The sequence below is a fragment of the Equus quagga genome, chromosome 11 (genome assembly GCF_021613505.1).
Source record: "Equus quagga isolate Etosha38 chromosome 11, UCLA_HA_Equagga_1.0, whole genome shotgun sequence".
NCBI lineage: Eukaryota > Metazoa > Chordata > Mammalia > Perissodactyla > Equidae > Equus > Equus quagga.
The window spans coordinates 82,346,389-82,369,016 of NC_060277.1; the positions used below are offsets into that span (position 1 = coordinate 82,346,389).

The 22,628-nt window shown below is 34.8% G+C and overlaps 1 protein-coding gene across 2 annotated transcripts in view; it reads right to left on the reverse strand.

Annotated features, from left to right (window-relative positions):
• BRIP1 (BRCA1 interacting helicase 1) overlaps positions 1-22,628 on the reverse strand; it is a 197,122-nt gene that overhangs the window by 42,049 nt on the left and 132,445 nt on the right. For both annotated transcript variants that reach the window (XM_046674510.1, XM_046674511.1), the window contains exons 15-16: positions 16,576-16,735; positions 15,181-15,302 (exon numbers count right to left, since the gene is read on the reverse strand). In XM_046674510.1, the coding sequence (XP_046530466.1) occupies positions 15,181-15,302; positions 16,576-16,735 (282 nt within the window). The remainder of the gene's footprint in view (positions 1-15,180; positions 15,303-16,575; positions 16,736-22,628) is intronic.

Consider the following 22,628-nt stretch of genomic DNA (forward strand, 5'->3'; position numbering starts at 1 on the left):
TTTTATAAGTAGCTTCTGAAGAAATAAATCGTGTGATAAATATGAGCTGGAACTATAAAGGCAACTCTTCACTTTACTACTGCCTCATGTGAAAGATGATGGAATTTATCCAATTCATATAAATATATATTATGATTTCAGTAATAAACGCCTTCCTAAAAGCAATCAATATAGTAGAATGTACTTTTTTTCCTCTTATGTGAGCTTGACAACAAAAGTTCAAGCCTTGAAATAAGACTAAGAACAAATAATCAGCTAAATTTAATAATTAAAAATATTAAGAAAACTTTGCCTCAGAAAAATAAACACATTTGTCTAGCAAACACTCAAGAAAAATAGTTTTATCTTTAGCCAAGGTACAGGACCTAAAACATAAATATTTATAGCAAACCAACTCTGGAAGACAGAGACTGTGCATTAGAGACATTTACTGCTCCGTATCATTACAGTGTAAACACTTTTATCAGGGTATCACAATATAAATTCCAGTGGTTAGAGTTCTAAACTCAGCATAAGATGCTGTATGTGAAATAATTTAGTTAGATAAAAGGAATATAGCTGGTTTTATTTCATCTGGCATATTTTCAAGATTTCTGAAACACCAAATTAGCCAAATATAGTATATTTTTTTAAATGGGGAAAAAATGGGTTTCTGCCAAGAGTTAAGAAACCAGGCTCCCTTTTAGATTAAAAAAAAAAAAAAAAGCATATTAGGAATGGTTTTCAACTGTTACTTACTTTCCTTGTTACATTAGGAATTGACCACAATAATCTACCAAGAAATAAGAATCAAGACATAGTGACATAGTAACAGTAATATAACTTATCTCACATATGCTTTAAGGCTGCTTTGAATAAGATACTTTTTGCAGAGAAATCTATATTAAACTTTGTGTCATAAATTGTCAGTGTTGAAAAAAATAGACTGAAAATTTCAAATATAAGAAAAAGAAGATATTCCTCTCAAATCAGGCATCTCTTGTTCTCAACATATTAAACATATTCTACCTCAACTGGTTATAATAATTTAGCTACTATCCAGAATAGTTTATTGGTAATTCAGTAACATTTAAACAATCCTTAATAAATGCTTTAGAAAAAATGCAAAAACTCTGTCAGCATGGAACATTAGATCTCAGGGGGTCTTTTCATTATGAAAATAATTTGTCAAGATAAGTGCCCAGGAAAAAAAGCAGAAATTAATATTTTCTATTAAAAGAAAAAAATACAGTTAGTACTTTAAGACACGCAAAAACCTTAACTTTAATATGCTTATTCTGTATCGGGCTAACTTAAGAAATTTTTTAAACAGTAATAGGCTTTGTGGCAATTTAATTAAGCTATCCATACTAAAATATTGTCCAGGTAAACCTGAAAAATGCTTAAATGATCATCAAATTATATATATATATTAATGCTATAGTCTGTTGGAGAGAAGGGGGTAAAATGGAAAAAGCACACAGCTTGCAGTCAAGGTTTTGACACAGTTGTTTGACCTTGGGCAAGTCACAGTAGCATCATTTAGCTTCTTTCCTCAGTTTTCTCCTTTGGAAATGGAAGAAAGTATTTCTACCAACCTTACCCCATTGAGTTGGTTGATGAAATAAATGACAATGAGCAGGAAACAGGAAAGCATCATATATTAGAGGTAAGTGGGCTGGAGAGTCAGTACTTACATTTCTAAAACATAATGCAGGTTTGGGTGGGCTTTACATTTTGCTATAATATATTGTTGCATGTATATGAAAAAAGCCATAGGACTGACAGAGACGATGTGGGCAATCTAGCCAATGTGGGCCATCTATTTTAGGCTGTTCACCTCAAATCAGCATTTAATACCTGGATCAACTCTCTCTGAAGGTGCTTAACCCAGACTACTGAATATATAGACACATTATTTTAGGTGACTTATGTTTCTTTGGCTATGGAGTGGTTACATTTTCATCAATATCAATGAAAACATGTACATTGGCAGGACACAGAGAGAACAGTGTTCAGTTTTCAAACATACCTTTTTCTAAATGACTTCTGCAATTGATCTTAAATTTTCTGAGAAATTATAACTAACTTTAGCACTCTTTAGTAGCCTTCATAATATTTTTTGATCATTTTGCAACCTATGAGCTGTATTTGAAAGCAGAACTATATAAAATGTTAGTGGTATAATCCACAGAATGAGTGCATGATTGGCCCTCTATTAGTCTAAATATTATTTCATTTTTATATCTTACAATCTAGAGCTTCCCTTGTTAAAGTCACATACGAGAGCCAAATAACTATGAATAAACCCTTCTAGCAATAACAACCAACAAAGTGAAATACTATCTTATGTAAGAAAGCAATGTGAGGCTGTAAATGGAAGCCTAGACTCTTAAGGGAATGAGCCAATATTAAAAGGCTTTTTAAGCGGAATGAGTAGTGCTGCATTCAAAAAGTGACAGAGACCTGTACCTACTCCTATATAACCCTGGAAGATGGCAAGATCTTTCATGGAAGAGGTTGTGGATTTGAGAAGATGCAAAACTAAGCATTCTGGCCCTGGGGGGGCGGGGGGGGGGGGGGCGTTGCATAAAAGTTTAGTGACCATGGCTGGCATAGAAGGTAGAAGCTAATCCCAGTGAGAGGAGGCTCTGACTCAGATTTCATATGATTAAACAATACGACATTTAAAAACGAACATGGCAAGAGAAAATGTGCATGAGTATCAGAAAATACTAAAAATATACTTAAAATTCTTTTTATCTCCACAGCCCATCACATGAATTATGATACTTTTGCCATCTAGATGTTTCTTATTAAATCCAAACTTATTTTTCAAACCTAGTACATGTTTGATTTTTATTAAAAATTATTACTTTCTACCTTTACAATATTATTGTTCAGAATAGTTGCTTCAGAGCTTCTCAAATGTAAATGTGTGAGTGTGGGAATAAGTCATATAGGATCATAGCACTTTAAATCTCATACTTTATCTTAAAAAGTAATGAAGACTTTTGGTTTCAGGAAGGCAAAAAAAAGTCATTTCCTTTTTCTTTGCCTCTCAAAAACTGCCCCAAAATTAAAAGACAAATGAGAAAGAGAAATACAGTCTCCATCTTCAATTAAACTAAGAGACATCTGTTACTTCAAACTCCAAAATATGAATGTGAAAAGCAGATGGACAAATGGTAAATGACTAAGCAGAGGCAAAAGTTATAACCAAAGTACCCACTACTACCTATGAGAAATACGCCAGTTAGGCCAGCAGGAGTCCAGAAAGACTCAGGAAATGGATGCACAGGGACAATGTTGGAGGATGTGTACCACAAAGATGAAACAGTAAACAAGAAACAGGAGCACGACCTGAGACCCAGGAAACTTGGAATCCAATGGAGAAAATAGGCAAATCAAATCCCTAGGATGACAGCAAAGGGAAATCTCAGGACAGTGGCAGTTAAGTGGGCTTAAAGAGCATCTTAGTCCTGACTGAAGTAGGAGATCAGGAAGCTCCAGAGGGGATGTCTTCAGGATTTGGAAAAAAAGAACTAACCTGTTATGTGACAGGTCTGATAGGAAAATTGCATTGAGAGGTGCTGCACAGATTTATCGAAGGGTGACAGAAAATTTATTTAAAGATCTTTTAAAAAGAAAAGAGGGGAGGAGAGTATTATTAATGCCAAGAAAAATAAAAGAGTTCAAGAAAGAAAGGAAATCATTTGACTACAGTGAACATGTGACTACAGTGATAATGTGAATATTGATTATGAATTTTAATAAAAAATTGTGAAATAACTATATTGCAGGATAAAAGAAGGGAAAGGTGAAGTAAATAAGCTAAAATTCTTATCTCATATAGGAAGTAAATAGTGAATGTCTAAAATTGATTAAATAAAGATAAAATATGGAGGTAAATACCAGAAGAAATAGCTAAAACCAGTGAAAGTCACTTCCTCTCAGAAGCAGGGGCTAGGAGTGGAGTAGAAGCCAAAAGGCTGTTAACATAAGAGTCATCAACTATATTTAGTATAAAATCAGGTGTTAGTAACAGCATTATTGGACTTTTTTCAACTTGATAAAAAAGTAATCAAAAAACAAATGCAGATGATTTTATGTTCATTTTAGTGTATGACATACACTTGTACATCTTACTATATAAGGCAATGGTGCTCAACAAAGAGTGATTTCACCTATCAGAAGATATTAGTAATGTCTGGAGACATTTTTGGTTGTCATGACTGGCAGAGGGAAGAAGGGTTTGCTACTGGCATCTATAGGTAAAAGCCAGAGATACTGCCAAACATACTACAATGCACAGGACATTGCTCACAACAAAGAATTATCCTGCCCAAAATGTCATTAGTGCCAAGCTTGAGAAACCTTGCTATATGGTAATCTTAAGCAACAAATCTGGTAATTTTGCTGCAATAGTAACTGTGTAGCTTATCATACTCCCTGGCACACTGGGGCTATTTGTCCCCCAGTTAGAAAGCATAAACTGAACTCATTCCCAAGCTATCAAACCCTTAACTGCAGTGAAAAACAGGAAAGACTCATGTTGAAAACACTGAACAGAGATGCCTACTACAGCTTATGTTATCTGAGACCTCAAAGCTTAATAGTTGGAAAAAAGTCATGACACACTCACCTGAAGACCACCTACTTATCTGCACCCGTAGGCTTTAAGAAGATCTAACAGACTAAAATCCACTACAAACAAAATTCTATTCTGAGGAAAAAAAATTCAAGTTATTTTCAGAGAAGTTAAAAAATAATTCCAGGTGCCAGCCTGGTGGTGCAGTGGTTAAGTTCGCACACTCTGCTTCAGCAGCCTGGGGTTCGCTGGTTCGGATCCCAGGTGCAGACCTACGCACTGCTTATCAAGCTGTGCTGAGGCAGGCGTCCCACATATAAAGTAGAGGAAGATGGGCATGGATGTTAACTCAGGGCTAATCTTTCTCAGCAAAAAAAAAAAAAAGGAAATAAAAACCAAACAAAAAACAATACCACCACTTCCCTTGAGGTAGTGCTGCTGATTATGCTCTGTGCCAACAGAAGTAGTTAAGTGTCAATCAACCATACAAGTTCCCAGGTTGATAATTTCACTTTTAAAGCCTTCAACCTACTATGAGAGAAAAGCAAAATACAAAGGTCAACAAAGTTCTTGTCAAAAACAAGATGAACACAAGAAAATAACTTCAGAATCTTTCAAAAAACAAAAGTCTCTATTTCTTTTATTAATTATTCAAAGTTTAACCTGTAGGTATATTCAGGCATGGCTTTTTTCTTAAGGAAATACAATGACATGAGTATTGGGAGAAAAAGAAAGATAAAGGCTATCAACCAAACTTGCTTAAAATTTTTTGATTTTAAGAGTTTCCTCCCCTGATCCCAAAACATTCCTATAAGAAATACAGGAAGGGCCTGGCCTGGTAGTGTAGTAGTTAAGTTCACATGTTCCTCTTTGGTGGTCCAGGGTTCATGGGTTCGTATCCCAGGCGCAGACCTACACACCGCTCAACAAGCTATGCTGTGGCAGTGTCCCCCACACAAAAAACAGAGGAAGATTAGCACAGATGTTAGCTCAGTGACAGTGTTCCTCAAGAGAAGATTGGCAACACATGTTAGCTCAGGGCCAATCTTCCTCACCAAATTAAAAAAAGAGAGAGAGAGAGAGAAAAAAGAAATATGGGAAAACTTTTTAAAAAATTAAAAATTAAAAATACCTGAGCAATTCATCCATTTATTTTGTATTTTTATGTTTGTTTGTTTTTAGGAGGGATGGTTATCTCATTTTTCACTGTCCAAGGCAAATTACAAGTTGTCAACCTAGATGGCATACTTAGATTTAAACTAAATTTTAATTTTGGAATTTCAAGATATACTTAGAACCAGCTTAATAATACTTTTGGCCAAACTATCTTTAAAAAAAAGTGTTCTGAGGAGGAAAAACGGTGTAAGTAACTGAGGATAAACACACACTAGACCATCAGAGGTGACAAGGTTTTTCTTCCCTATCTGTGATTTGGCCTAAGCGTTTCCAACAGTTCCAACAGCAAGTTGCTGGACCCCTAAATGTTAGAGTTTAGTATTATTGCCCTTTAAGTTATATACACAGCCGTTTCCCCTGGTAACCATATGTTATTATCGGGGCTAGATCCAGGTGGGTTCCTGTATCAGATGCTACACTATAACCAGAATTCCATCATACTCTGACCTCAGGCTCAATTCCTGGATCTGGTTTCCCAAAGCTTAGAATAAAGTCTCAAATCCTTAAAATGGCAAACAGGGCCCTAAATGATTTGGCTCCTCAATACCTCTCCTAGCCTCTAGTCACGTGCCATTTTCCCCAACTCACTCTCTACCTCAGCTTCTTTCAATTCCTGGAACTGCTATCCTCTTTCGCACCTTAGGGCCTTAGCATATGCTGTTCCCTCTGCTGAGAATAGTTTTATCCATTCTGTTCACCTATATACTCCTAGCTTTCTTTCCTGTGTCAGCTTAAATATCACTTCTCCAGGAAGTCTTTCTTTACCCCACAAGACTAGGTCAGGATCCTGTTACATTCTCATAGTTCCTGTGACTTTTTCTTACAGCCTTCATCAAAAACTGTAATTAATTGTTTATTACTTTAATGTCAATATTCCTCACTAAACTGTAAGTTCCATAAGACAAGGGGCTATAATCTGTGTAATGTACCACTGTGTCACTGAGGTCTATTAAAGTACTTGGTACTCTAGCCAGATATTCAAAAAATGGTTGTTTCATTATTCTGAATAGTCTTAATAACCTGAATAGTCTTGTAATCTGGCCATTGATGAGGCCATTCCACTTTATCAAATATAAACATTTTTGAATTTCAGTGTAGGAAAGATTCAAATTTCATCTCTCTGGCTCCTCCATCAATTTTAGGCAATATCTAGATGGTAGGTGAAAGATGTTGCGCAACTTTACTTTCCCTAAGCATCCGCACACCCAGATCCTATCCCACCAAAACATCCTGTTACATATTTCCGTCCTTTACTAAATTATGGACATCATTCACGCAGAAACAGCACCTTGTTCATTTTTGTTCTTACTATATTTAGTACAAATTAGGCCCTTAAAAGTTTGTTAAATGAATGAATAAATGAATGCTAAAACACTGAAGATCATTAACAACTATAAAAGTGATACAAAAAGAATACATAAATCTACTCAAAATTGTTAAGAAAGGCTTTTGTGTCTGAAATAAAGTTTGTCTTGATATACTATAACCCCTTGCATTCCTGCCTTCATTCATCTACTCATGAATATTCACACTGTCAAAGCAACAAGAATAATGAAGGAACAACATCATTCTCCTTAAAAAGAAATGTCAGATTTAAGAATTCTAATATTGTCATCATCTAATAATATTTTGACACTTGAAAGTACTGGTTTAATGTACACTCTATTTTATTAATGCTGTTATCCTTTGGGGTAAGCAAAGGATAAAAGACTTTTGCTGAGGTTTATAAAATGCCAAGAATGCATGGAAGCCTATAAATTTAAATGTGTTTGTTATAAAATCAATAACTAATTTAATAAAACGAAAATAGATGCTTGTTTTTTTAATCATGAATGTAATTTTTCAGAATTGATTAAAATAATATACTCAAATAGTTCAGTACCTTCAGAGCTAAGAGAAGTTTCCTAAACAAAAAAAGGAATTCATAACGGTTATTTTATGCCAATACTAACATAACTAATCAGATCACCATCTGAATTTTAAATAGTTTCCAAATAAAACCTATTTTGGTAACTCAACATACTATATTACTAAAGAAAAATAACACAAACATCAAATTTATTATTTTTAAATTATTTTAATCATTGTGAGAGCACTTCTGATATTGAATATTTCCATCAGATTCTATTAAACCAATTATACAAATCTAACCATTTGAACATTTTTAAAGTATAATAATTTTTAGCCACAAGCCATGGTTTTATGGATTCTTCCTCAGAGGAGTAAAGGCGCAGTACCCATGAAGGGAGAATATTTCTATATGCTACTAAACTATGGTAAGGAACACAAATAAAACGCAATTTTAAAATCTAAACACTGTACCTTATAATGGCTCACAAATTATGATCAAGCCACCAATTTGAGAAGTGGATGCATGAGTTATAAAGTTGACGGCTTTTGTAGTTTTTTTATCATACTATTTAATTAGCCAAAAGATTTGCTTTAGATATCCATCAGAAGGGCAGCCTTGTTATACTGTGACTTAATTACATTAAAAGAAAACAACTTTTCTTTTAGTTATACTTTTCTACCAACATCTAATCACATAAAGGCCTTGGTTCACTCTCCTGCCCCTCAAATACTTTGGTTTACTGAAAAGAAAGTTTCCCTTTTAACTATTGCACTATTAAGTATGTCCTTATAGAATGATCAGAAGCATCTGGGAAAGGTGGAAGTGAAAAAAATTCTCACTGGGAAAGTTAGCTTAATGCTTGCCCTTCAGAGTGGCCCATTATCAACATTTCATAGTGGGTTTCTTTATTTTCAGGTCCCTGAGGTATGTGCAATAAATTATGACTTGAACTAAACAAGTCACACTTGGCTCCAAAATGAAATTTTCCTACCTCTACTTTCTAGTCCCCAAGGTGGGAAGAGGAAATCCTGGTCACAGCCAAAGAAGTCATATTTTTGGCTTTAATATACATTTTCCTGCTTCTCTAAAAGCCAAACTCTGCAACTGAGACTACAAGAGTCTTAAGTTAGTATTTTAAACTGTATTTTAATTTTTACTTCCATAATCTGTCTCAAATTTAAGAAACAATTTTAGTTCATAAAATTAATGTCATTGCTCTGTTTTTCTCTACTCAAATCACTTTTCTAACTCAGACACCAATCTTACCCTTTTAAATTATGAATTCAAATGAAATAGGGAAAATAATGCAGAAATAGTTTCATTTCCATAAGATAGAATATTTCAAGTTTTCATTTATAAATAACTCCTACTTCTTCCTGCATGATAGACTCAGTATTAACGTGAAAGAAAACTATAAAGTCCTAATTTGTGGTCCAGTAATTTGAAGCATTGTTTTAGTTTTGGAAGACCTATTTATGGAAATCATTCAGTATTAACGTGAAAGAAAACTATAAAGTCCTAATTTGTGGTCCAGTAATTTGAAGCATTGTTTTAGTTTTGGAAGACCTATTTATGGAAATCATTTAGTTCATCATCTCATTTTGCAGAAAACAAGAATATGGCAGACATACCCTAAGGTGACTCTCAGAGAGTCCTGTCTTGTATAATCCTCTCACCTTGAGTGTGAGCAGAACCTGTGACTTGCTTCTAGCCAATAGAATATGGCAAGGGCGATGGGATAGTCACTCCTTCGATTAGGTTATATTATAACGCAAAAGGTTTGGGGAAGTTACTCTCGTGATTATGTGAAGTTATATGACTCCATCTTAGCAGACTGGAGCTAGAGAGTATCTTGTGGGCCTTGAAGAAGTAAGCTGCCATGCTGTGAGACAGCCTATGAGGAGGCCACACGGCAAGGAACTCTGAGTAGCCTACAGGAGATGACAGTAGCCCATGGCTGGATCAGTCCTATAACCATAAAGAACTGAATTCTGCCAACGTCTTGAATGAGCTTGGAAGAAGACTCCAAGATCCAGATGAGAATGCAGCCCAGCCAACACCTTGATTGCAGCCTTGTGGAACCCTCAGGAGAGGACCCAGCTAAGCCATGCCCAGACTCCTGACTCATAGAAACTGTGACATAAGAAATGTGTCTTGTTTTGAGTGACCACGTTTGTGGTAATCTGTAACACAGCAAGAGAAAACTAACATAAAGAGTGACAGCCAGTATAATCAATATAAGATACCTCCTCCATTTATTAGGTTCTTCTATGGATTAGAGTATAATACTATTGGGATTAAGCATCCCCTTCTATAACTTCTTTAATGGTTTATGATTGTAACAGCACACTGTATTGCCTCATTATAAGTCATATTAACATTTACTACTGTCCTATTCATTATAATCTAATAATGATTACTATCATTATCATGCCTAATTAAAGTATCTAGGAATGGAGGGTTTTTGTTGTTTTTAATAACAATGTCAAGTAAAACAAACAACAAAACCAAACACTATTTTAGTAACTTATACTAAATATAAATGTATTAAATGTATATTTAACCTTTAGTTTTACTTTAATTTTAATTTAATTACTATATTAAACATACATTTAATACTTACACATGATATATTTAAATATAAGTACATATATTTAAGATAAATATAAATATATTAGATAATAAACATATTTAATCATTAATTAAAACAACATTTATTGAACACTCACTATATTCCAAGGCAATATTTTAATTATAGAGATACAAAGACGTTTAAGAAATTGTCCTAATCCTCGAGGTACACTATCTAACAGATTATAAAATGTATTTATAAACACTAAAATATAATGAAGGCAGTGTAGTATGTGTTTTAGGAAGTAATAAAGGACACTGGTAAAGATAACTATGTAGGTAAATACAAAAGCCAGTATTATTGTATTTTGTAACTCTTCTTTTTTTCCTATATGGTTTAAAAGGCAAATGCATAAAACAATAATTATAAATTATGTTAATGGGCACACAATGTCTAAAGATGTAATTTATGACAATAACAATATAAAAGGGGAGAGACAGAGATTAAGATGTTACTTTTAATGCCTAGGGTAATACTAAGAAAGTATATAAAAACTATACACAAAAGGAAAGAAGAGAATCAAAATAGTACACAACAAAAAATCAACTACATACAAAAATGGGCGCTAATGAAGGAATTGAAGAACAAACTAAGTCCTTCCTTATTAATAAGAACTAAGTCCTTATTAATTACTTTAAATGTAAATGGATTAAACTTTCCAATTGAAATGCAGAGATTGGCACAATGAATTAAAAACATGATCCAACTATATGATATCCACAAGAGACTCATTTTAGATATAAGGAAGTTAGACTCTTATCTTACATCATATACAAAACTTTACTGAAAATGGATCAAATATCTAAATTTAAGAGCTAAAAGTACAAAGCTCTTTAAAGAAAACATTAGAGTCAAATTTGCACGACCTTGGATTTGGCAAGTTTCCTAAATATGACACACCAAAAGCACAGGCAACAACAACAACAAAATAAAGTGGACTTCATTAAAGTTTCAAACTTTTGTATTTCTTTTATATCCCATAGAAGTGCACAAATAAATATTTTCAATAACTTGTTTAACCATTTATGAATTTTTAGAAATCATTCATAATGGTACTCTGACATTTCAGATATTGATATTTCAGATATTCAGATATTTCAGGTATTGACTGCTATATTCTGGTCATTTCCAAATGATAAAAGGTCTTCTTAATGCTCATCATCATTGATCATTAGGGAAATGCAAATCAAAACTACACTAAGATATCACCTTACACCTGTTAGAATGGCAAAAATATCCAAAACAAAAAGTGACAAATGTTGGAGAGGTTGTGGAGAAAAAAGAACCCTGATACACTGCTGGTGGGAATGCAAACTGGTGCAGCCACTATGGAAAATAGTATGGAGATTTCTCAAAAAATTAAAAATAGAAATACCATATGACCCAGATATCCCACTACTGGGTATCTATCCAAAGAACTTGAAATCAGCAATTCCAAAAGTCCCATGCACTCCTATGTTCATTGCAGCATTATTTATAACAGCCAAGACGTGGAAGCAACCTAAGTGCCCATCAACTGATGACTGGATAAAGAAGATATGGTATGTATATATACAATGGAATGCTACTCAGCCATAAAAAAAGACAAAATTGTCCCATTCACAACAACATGGATGGTCCTTGAGGGTATCATGTTAAGTGAAATAAGCCAGATAGAGAAAGACAATCTCTGTATGATTCCATTCATATATGGAAGTTAAACATGTGGACAAAGAGAACAGATTAGTGGTTACCAGGGGAAAGAGGGCATGGGGGGTGGGCACAAAGGTTGAAGTGGTGCACCTACAACACGACTGACAAACAATAATGTACAACTGAAATTTCACAAGGTTGTAAACTATCATAACCAATAAAAAATTTTTTAAAAATTATAAAAAAGGTGGTCTTAATTATTATAAAAATTGTATACTTAGACTCTTTAAGCTTATAAACATCAGTCTTTTGAATGGATGCCTTACAAATATCCTTTAGTTAGGGAAAAAAAACTGCCAAGACTCCTTCTTAGAGTTCTGACTCTAAGCCTTTTGCCATGTGAGATGGGAAATACACACCCCCACCCGCACTGCACCTTACTTGGGCTTGGGCATGTTACACACTTTGGGCAATAGGTTAGTAGACGTGATATAAGAAGGTGTTTGAAAAGTGCTTATACAGTCAAGGCTGACATCTTGTAACTCTGCCATTGCAATGATAACATGTTTTAGCTAGTCTGTTGGTCCATGAACAATGAGATACATGTAGAGCAGAGCTGACCCAGTTGAGCCCAACATACATTGGTAAAACCAAAGCAGGGTGACTGAGCCCAGCTGAAATCAGCAGAGCTGCCCAGCCAAGTCCAGCCTGGATCATCTACTGCCCAGCCACCCCCTACCTCAACACAGACATATAACCCATAATAAATGACTGTTGTTTTAAGTCACCGAATTTTAGAATTATTTTTTAAACAGGAAGAACTGATCCAGACATATGGCAACGAGAAATACACTTCCCTTACATCTGGTATTGCCAGTAAAGAATTTCCTTCTTTTTTTTTTCTTTTGGCTGAAGAAGATTCACCCTGAGCTAACGTCTGTTGCCAATCTTCTTCTTTTTATATGTGAGTCGCTGCCACAGCATGACTACTGACAGATGGGTGGTGTAGGTCCAAACCATGGTTGCCAAAGCAAAGTGCACCAAACTTAACCACTAAGCCAACGGGCTGGCCCAAAGAATTTCCCTCTTTATCTGTTTCTTGTCCCTGTGGCTTGGACTACTCTTGGGTCTACCCTACTTGCCTTTTTCAGGAACCACCAAGGAAACTCCTTTAGAACCACCCCCCTCCTCCCCACCCAGACCCCACTGAAGCTTCTGTTATTTTGCTGTTTTATACAACTAGAGCCACCAGGATTCAGCAGAACTATGACAAGCAGGGCCATTACAGAGGAATGTCAGAGCAGGTCACCAGGTCTCTTTTCTGGTATGACAGACTGAGAAGAAGTTATCCTGATGAAAGAAAGCATTAAGAACCCAAGATTGGTGCAATACCAATGCCCAGAATCACAGTTGCTGGGAGTGAGAGTAGAGGATATAGAAGGTAAATGTAATTTTTTTTCTTAACAAGTAACATTTTATTTAATTTTAAGAATTTTTCAAAGAATAACATATTACCTGTATTCTTACAATATTTCCTTGAAGCTTGTTTTTTACTAAAACAAACAAATACTCTAGAAAAAGCTAATATGCCTTTTGATAACTACCCCCAATATCATTCTTTTCTCCTTTCAGGATGTAATAACCATTATGAGTTTGAAGTGAATTCTTCCAGGCCTTGTTACTTTGTGAGTGTGATATTTAGTACAACCTACTATTAGCCATAAAGTTGTCTTCTTTTCCAGCTCTCAAGGACTCATATATGGGTCTAAGAAAGAGAGAAGATATAAGTAAAAATCGAAAGAGCTAGTTTTAGGGGGGAAAAATTTATATTTAAGACATTGAAAAAATGAGTGGTAGAAAAGAGGGGGAAAGGTATTCTCTCCACTCTAACAAAGCAGTATTAGTGCATATTGGGCCAAAGTAAAACAATAAAATATCAAAAAAGAAATAGTACCACTGCCAATAGCACTGACCTCAGCAACACTCAGCTTTAGTGGAATGCAGCATTAATGCTATCGATGGTGAACACTACAGTTTTCTTGAGTGGATATCAACTGTTTCATCAGTAGCAGTAGTCAGAGGTAGCATTAGCCATTTTAGAATAAGAGCCCTAGGCACTGTCATCAGCACTCTTAATGGTAGCACTGGTGGCTGGAGAAAAGTAGTGGAAGACACTAAAGTTAGTGTGAATGGATTAGATACCCTCTGAGGACTTTCAAAAATTTTGAAGAGGTCCAGAAGTTAAGGAAAAGTAGGGGCTAATCAGAGAAACGCTGTTTATTACTGTTAATATTATGTAATTCACAGTGTCTAATAAACTATTAACAATAAAGAAGATAACTTCCTAAGGAAAGAATTCTTGCTTTGGTATGAGACCCTAAAACGTTGTGCCCCGGGAGGAGGGATATGAATTATACTCAGTGGAATCAGCTAAGTGTTCAAAAAGCCTCAAGTCTTGGTCTCAGATTGCTAGTACCTTCAAATGCCTGTAGGAAGTAAAAATAAAATCCTCCTTGATGGAAGATAACATCACCTTAGGCTTCAAATTATTGCTACAAATAATTTTTCAAATATAATGTTTAGCAAACAATCAGTGATAATGAAGCAAAACTCTTGTTTCTGGCCACGACAAAATAACTGGTTCGGGAATATCCTGCCCACTATAAATAACTGTAAAACTAGACAAAATAGATAAGCAACTTTCAAGGAGTAGACACCAGACAGCATCACACTGTAATCTCGGAGATAAGGAACATCCATTCTGTGAACTTCATGATTCTTAGCTCTCTTTCCTGCCAATAGCGCAGAGCACTGAAGTACAAGCAGAGTACAGCAGTCCTGCTGAGCTGAGGTGGAAGAGAGCAGAATTTGAAGCAGCTAAAGTCACTGAAGTCCATAAGGCAGGGCATGGCATTGGACAGAAGGGAGCTAGATAGAGTGAGGGCCCTAGAATTCCCTGAGGGACCCCTGAGAGTCTGTGGCCAAGAGCCTGATAAAACACAAATTGCTGGGCTCTACCTCTGGAGTTTCTGATTCAGTAGGTCTGGATGGAGCCTGAAAATGCATTTCTATCAAGTTTCCAGGTGATACTGATGCTCCTGACTTGGCACCACACTTTAAAAATCACTTTTATTGAGCAAAAGACAGTGTAAGTTAAAAGGAAAAAACCCTATATTTACTAAACCTTTCTCACTCATTTCAAATTACCAAAGCATTAAAATAAAATGTCTGAGGATACAAGAAAAATGTATAATTAACTTCAGACAAAATCAACAACTTCTGTGATAAATAAAACTTCTTAAGGCTTTGATGGCCTACCTGTAGATCTTTCACATTTGGAAAAGGAATTCCTATTGTTACAACAGCACGAGCATTGTCATCTGAGAAATCCAGACCCTCACTCACTTTACCACGACAAACTGCTACCAGGAGGGCTCCATCTTAAGCAACAGAAAATAAACATTTTTAAAAGCACACTCAAAATTCCCAGAACTGCTTATTTTTGTCAATTTGAAAGATCTGATTATTAAGTTATCACAGTAGTAAATTTAAACGAATCAAAATAAAAAACTGTTAGATAAAGTTTTAAAAGTTCAATGTCTTTAAATAAATAAGGAAAACAAAATTACCTTTAGGTGCAATATGGTAGCAAACCAATTTACAAACTGTGTATCTCCCAGATTACTTACACAGAAAAACCACATCAGAGTAGCAACTTGCACATGAACCAACAGAGCAATTGAGAACCAACTGTCTTATATTTAAAAATCAAAATTGCAGGGGCCGGCCCAGTGGCACAGTGGTTAAGTTTGCACATTCCACTTTGGAGGCCTGAGGTTTGCCAGTTCAGATCCCAGGTGCAAACCTACGCACCACTTGGCAAGCCATGCTGTGGCAGGCGTCCCACATATAAAGTAGAGGAAGATGGGCACGGATGTTAGCTCAGGGCCAGTTTTCCTCAGCAAAAAAGAGGATTGGCAGCAGATGTTAGCTTAGGGCTAACTTCCTCAAAAAAAAAAAAAAAAAAATTGAAATTGCAATCATGACCTTTACCACCAGAAGGTAAAGTTCTCAGAATGTTTTAAATAACTCTAATTTGTACTATATACCATCCTGACACAATATGAAATTGAAAAGTATTTAAAACATACAGAACGCTCTGTATAATCTTATCATATAAGGATATTGCCAATTATGTTATAGTAACTTTATGATGTTGCATTGCTTATAAATTGTTACTATCAGCCCTTCCTGTCAAACTTTTTATGGACATTCTCTAACTTTGAAATTGAGCCTTCAGTTATGTTTTGAAAACTAAAGTTTATCTTATGTAATAGAATATAAGCACAAAGTGTATTATTTGCTTCAAAACGTGGGACTCATTTGGCTAGTAAGGAAGATAATTTATGCATACCCTAGACCTGTCTTCTTTCACAAAACATTTTGGGTTGTGTAAGGAAGATTATGGGATGATACCTGAAAGCATGCTTTTTGTTTTAAAGTCAAGTGGCATCCCCAAGCGAAAATATTCATAGAAGAACAACTCCAAATAAAATTATTTTCTTTTCACTCAGGATTATAAAATATAATTTTTCTCTGAAGTGCAAATCATTTTTAAAAAGATAACACAAACAAAATTCTAACACTGACCAACTTCTTATTTTATGGTAAAAAAAATATTTTTTCATTGACCATCAAATAATTTCTGATTACCTTTCTCTCCTTTGTACTTGACTGCATCATAGTACACCTGCAGTAATTCCTCAAAATCAGTTTTTTCTCCTCCCTGTGGTTCTACAATGACTGTCTTCACCAACTCCAGATTATGCCATAATCCAGTGTAGAGCCAACGTTCTTTCAATTTTTCTAACAACTGAAAAAGGGAAAGAAAAAAGTGAATTTTTTATGTGTCCAACTGAACAAACTTACTTTAGTTTATGGAAGACAATGTGACTACAATGTAACTATGGCAAGCGTATTAACTTTTCTGTGTTTTACTTTTCTCATCTATAAAATGAGGAAAACAATAATATGTCATAGGGTTGTTATCGGGTTAAATTCATTAACCAATTTAGATAGCTTTGAGTTGATGCCTGGCACATAGTAAGAGCTCAATAAATGCTAGTGGCGGCTGCTGCTGCTGCTGTTACTACTTCAATTATTGCTATCCTGGGGATTTCAAAGCAGAAAAAATGACTTCTGTCAAAGTTAAGAAATTTTAAGTTATCTCTCTAAACCTAAGGTGAAGTTCTTAATATCCCTAACTGAACATTCTTTAAATGAAGATTCTTTAAAATCATTTTATGTAGTCTATGGGCAGCTAAGCTGTTTGAAAATTAGATCATGATCATTAAACTGAATCAGGTAAATATATAAACAGAGACCCAGATAGTCAACAAGTAGAAAATACACAGGCACAAAGGGAACATTTACAACAATAACCATGTGGTAGATTACAAAAGGACTTTGAACAACTTTCAAAGAATCTTTATCAGATTAACCATATATTCTAAAAACAATGCAATTTAAAAGTCAATAATACAAAGTTAGTGGAGAAAAAACACAAACATACAAGCCCAACACTAAAAATTATATATATATATATATATATATATTTTTTTTTTTTGAGGAAGACTGGCCCTGAGCTAACATTCGTGCCCATCTTCCTCTAGCTTATATGTGGGACGCCTGCTGCAGCATGGCTTGCCAAGCAGCGTGTAGTTCTGCACCCAGGATCTGAACTGGCAAATCTCAGGCTGCCCAAGTGGAATGTGCGAACTTCACCGCTGCACCACTGGGTGGGCCCCTAAAGATTATATATTTTTTTTCTAATTTAATTTTATTTATTTTTTTATTGAGTTAATGATAGGTTACAATCCTGTGAAATTTCAGCTGTACATTAATGTTTGTCATTCGTGTTGTAGGTGCACCACTTCACCCTTTGTGTCCACCCCCCACCCCACCTTTCCCCTGGTATCCACTAAACTGTTCTTAGTCCACATTTTAAAATTCCTCATATGAGTGGAGTCATACACAGATTATCCTTCTCTAGCTGGCTTATTTCACTTAACATAATTCCCTCAAGGTCCATCCACGTTATTGCAAATGGGATGATTTTGTTCTGTTTTGCAGCTGAGTAGTATTCCATTGTATATATGTACCACATCTTCTTTATCCATTCATCTGTTGATGGGCACTTAGGTTGCTTCCATGTCTTGGCTATTGTAAATTAATGCTGCAATGAACATTGGGGTACATAGGACTTTTGGGATTGCTGACTTCAAGCTCTTTGGATAAATACCCAGTAGTGGGATGGCTGGATCGTATGGTAGTTCTATTTTTAATTTTTTGAGGAATCTCCATACTGTTTTCCATAGTGGCTGCACCAGTTTGCATTCCCACCAGCAGTGTATGAGGGTTCCTTTTTCTCCACAACCTCTCCAACATTTGTTACTATTAGTTTTAGATATTTTTTGTCATTCTAATGGGTGTAAGGTGATATCTTAGTGTAGTTTTGATTAGCATTTCCGTGATGATCAGAGATGATGAGCATCTTTTCATGTGCCTATTGGCCATCCGTATATCTTCTTTGGAGAAATGTCTGTTCATGTCTCCAGCCCATTTTTTGATTGGGTGGTTTGATTTTTTGTTGTTGAGTTGTGAGAGTTCTTTATATATTATGGATATTAAGCCTTTGTCAGATATATGACTTGCAAATATTTTTTCCCAGTTAGTGGGTTGTTTTTTTGTTTCAATCCTGTTTTCATTTGCCTTGAAGAAGCTCTTTAGTCTGATGAAGTCCCATTTGTTTATTCTTTCTATTGTTTCCCTTCTCTGAGAAGGCATGGTGTCCGAAAAGATCCTTTTAATACTGATGTCAAAGAATGTACTGCCTACGTTTTCTTCTAGAAGCCTTATGGTTTCAGGTCTCACCTTTAGGTCTTTGATCCATTTTGAGTTTATTTTGGTGAATGGTGAAAAAGAATGGCCAATTTTCATTCTTTTACATGTGGCTTTCCAGTTTTCCCAGCACCATTTGTCGAAAAGACTTTCTTTTCTCCATTGTAGGCCCTCAGCTCCTTTGTCGAAGATAAGCTGTCCATAGATGTGTGGTTTTATTTCTGGGCTTTCAATTCTGTTCCATTGATCTGTGCACCTGTTTTTGTACCAGTGCCATGCTGTTTTGATTACTGTAGCTTTGTAGTATGTTTTGAAGTCAGGGGTTGTGATGCCTCCCGTTTTGTTCTTTTTTCTCAGGATTGCTTTAGAAATTCGGGGTCTTTTGTTGCCCCATATGAATTTTAGGATTCTTTGTTCTAATTCTGTAAAGAATGTCATTGGAATTCTGATTGGGATGGCGTTGAATCTGTAGATTGCTTTAGGTAGAACGGACATTTTAACTATGTTTATTCTTCCAATCCATGTACATGGAATGTCTTTCCATCTCCTTATGTCGTCATCCAATTCTCTCAGAAAGGCCTTGTAATTTTCATTATATAGGTCCTTCACTTCCTTAGTTAAATTTACCCCAAGGTATTTTACTCTTTTTGTTGCGATTGTGAATGGTATTGTGTTCTTGAGTTCTTTTTCTGTTAGTCCGTTATTAGAGTATAGAAATGCTACTGATTTATGCAAATTGATTTTGTACCCTGCAACTTTGCTGTAGTTGTTGATTACTTCTAAGAGTTTTCCAATGGATTCTTTGGGGTTTTCTATATATAAGATCATGTCGTCTGCAAACAGTGAGAGTTTCACTTCTTCCCTCCCTATTTGGATTCCTTTTATTACTTTTTCTTGCCTGATTGCTCTGGCCAGGACCTCCAGTACTATGTTAAATAAGAGTGGTGATAGAGGGCATCCTTGTCTCGTTCCTGTTTTCAGGGAGATGGTGTTCAGTTTTTGCCCATTGAGTATGATGTTGGCTGTGGGTTTGTCATATATGGCCTTTATTATGTTGAGGTAGTTTCCTTCTATGCCCATTTTGTTCAGAGTTTTTATCATAAATGGCTGTTGGATCTTGTCAAATGCCTTCTCTGCATCTATTGAGATGATCATGTGGTTTTTATTCCTCAGTTTGTTGATGTGGTGTATCACGTTGATTGATTTGCGGATGTTGAACCATCTCTGTGTCCCTGGTATGAATCCCACCTGATCATGATGTATGATCCTTTTGATGAATTGCTGAATTCTGGTTGCCAAAATTTTGTTTAGAATTTTTACATCTATGTTCATCAGTGATATTGGCCTGTAGTTCTCTTTTTTCGTGGTGTCCTTGCCAGGTTTTGGTATCAGCGTGATGTTGGCCTCATAGAATGTGTTAGGAAGTGTTCCATCTTCCCTAATTTTTTTGGAATAGCTTGAAAAGGATAGGTGTTAAATCCTCTCTGAAAGTTTGGTAGAATTCCCCAGGAAAGCCATCTGACCTGGGGTTTTATTTAAAGATTATATTCTTAACATACGGGTTATATGTCAATTATATGTAAATAAAGCTAGAAAAAAATTTATAGATAAAAAAATATGGTTTAGAGAGAAAACCCAGTAGAATTCATGAAAGCTTTAGATATCAATGATAAGAAAAGCACCCACAATTCAAAATGTGGGATGCAGTAAAGACAATACTTAGAAATATACTTGTAGCTTGAAATGTATTTATTTAAAAGTTTGAAACTAACTGAATTAAGCATTCTTTTTAAAAAGCTAGAAAAGTAAAGAGTAAATGCAAAGAAAGTAAAAGTTAATAAACATAAGAGCTGAAATAAATGAAAAAGACAAAAGCCAGTAGTAGAGATTATTATGATTTAAATTGAACTGTCTTACCCACTTGTTCTACGCAGAGTTCTATGCAATGTGGATTAGTTATTACAATGTACGCAAACACCAAGAAATTACCCTAAATTCTCTAGAGAATAGAAACTAATTTTTATAAGATGGTTTATTTCCTCAGAATTTTATCTTCCTCTGTTTTCAGAAATAAACTTAAGAAGATCATAAAATAACATTTTTATCACTGCTATGGTCTAAATGTTTGTGTCCCTCCAAAATTCATATGTTGAAATCCTAATCCTCAAAGATGATGGCATTAGGAAGTGGGGCCTTTGGGAGGTGACTGGGTCCTAAGGGTCAAGGTTTCATGAGGGGGATTCCCACAGAGTGATCCCATAGAGCTCCCTTGCCCCTTCTACCATGTGAGGACATAGCAAGAAGGCACTGGCTATCAACCAGGAAGAAGGCCCTCACTCAACCATGCTGGCACCCTCATCTCAGACTTCTAGGCTCCAGAGCTGTGAGAAATAAATTTCTATTGTTGATAAGCTAATGAGTCTGTGGTATTTTATTATAGCAGCTGGAACAAAGAAAATCACTAATTGGTAAAATAATTCATTGCATATTACACAGTAATCAGGGTACCCTGGTCAATAAAAATAACAATTCCCCATAACACCATGTTATTAGGTAAAAAAAAAAGCAGGGCTAGCATTAATCTAAAAGTCTTTTTTGAGTGTCTCAAGGGTTGGCTATTAGAATTTACTTTTTGAATATTCGCTGTTTCTGAATCAAAGTCTCTCTCACTAGTACTAGAGAGTATTAAGCCTTCTGATAGTATTCAGAGCTACAGTGTGTATAGCAGAGTCACACTGAGTCTTCAATTAAAAGGACAAGACTACTCTAAGTCAATAATATTCAGAACAATATATTAATTTATTTAAATTTCTCTATTTGAATAATAAGTTTAGAAGAGAATAAAAATATTCTGAGGATATAAAACCAGGTGAAATGTGTCAAGAAATTGCATAATTGTTGTTACTTAATGGAACTTAATCCAAAGATATACTGTTTCCATCATTTGAAAACACAGATAACATTTCACCTCTAATTTCTTGATCCCAAGATAATAACTTCCAGTACTACAGGTTTTGAACATTCAAGATGTAGAGAAATTTCTCATTTTACTTGAAGAAAACCACTAAATTGATAATTCCAAAATATATTCCATAAAATCTATTTAAGAAGGGAAGTTTGAAAAATAACAAAGAAATTGGTTCAATGTACAAAATTCCCCCCAAAGAAAACCAGTAGGGATTTTTTCCCATTATATAAAAGAGAATTCAGAATATCAAAGAGTTACATATGATTTAGAAAACATCTAACTTTGAACACAGAAAAGTTCAAAAATTTTAAAAGCAGGTATGATATACATAACATTTCAAAATTTATTACAATAAACCAAGAAAAAAGATTCTACTCACTCATTTTTTGGATTCTAAGAACTTCATAAATTTATGAACAATGAAAATGGCCACAGGTTCATAAATAAATAGTGAGTATCACAATTAAAAAGTACAGTATGCACTATCAATCATTTCAGGAAACTTTTATAGCAAATACAAAATAAACTGTCATGTTACTAGGACTTTAAAATTTTTTTTGAAAAATAAGGCTTTTAAGCTTGTTGATATATCTAAAGGAACCAAAGTTCTTTGATTTTATTAAATTTTTAAAACTGAATTGTCAGGATATAATACTTACATATAAGATTACAATTCAGAGAACAGAACAAAAAGGAGAAAAGTGGGACAAAAAAAACAGGCTACTTTTTTCTAGGTTTACATTAGAGATGAAAAACTATTGTTAATGCAAATTTTCTAACTTGGACAAAAATTTTTCCCTATATAGAAATCATTGAAATTTGCTTTAATTAAAAAGGAAGAACTATTTTAATTATCCCCCAAAGATAAGAAGTTATTAAACTAATTTTTTTCCAGAAA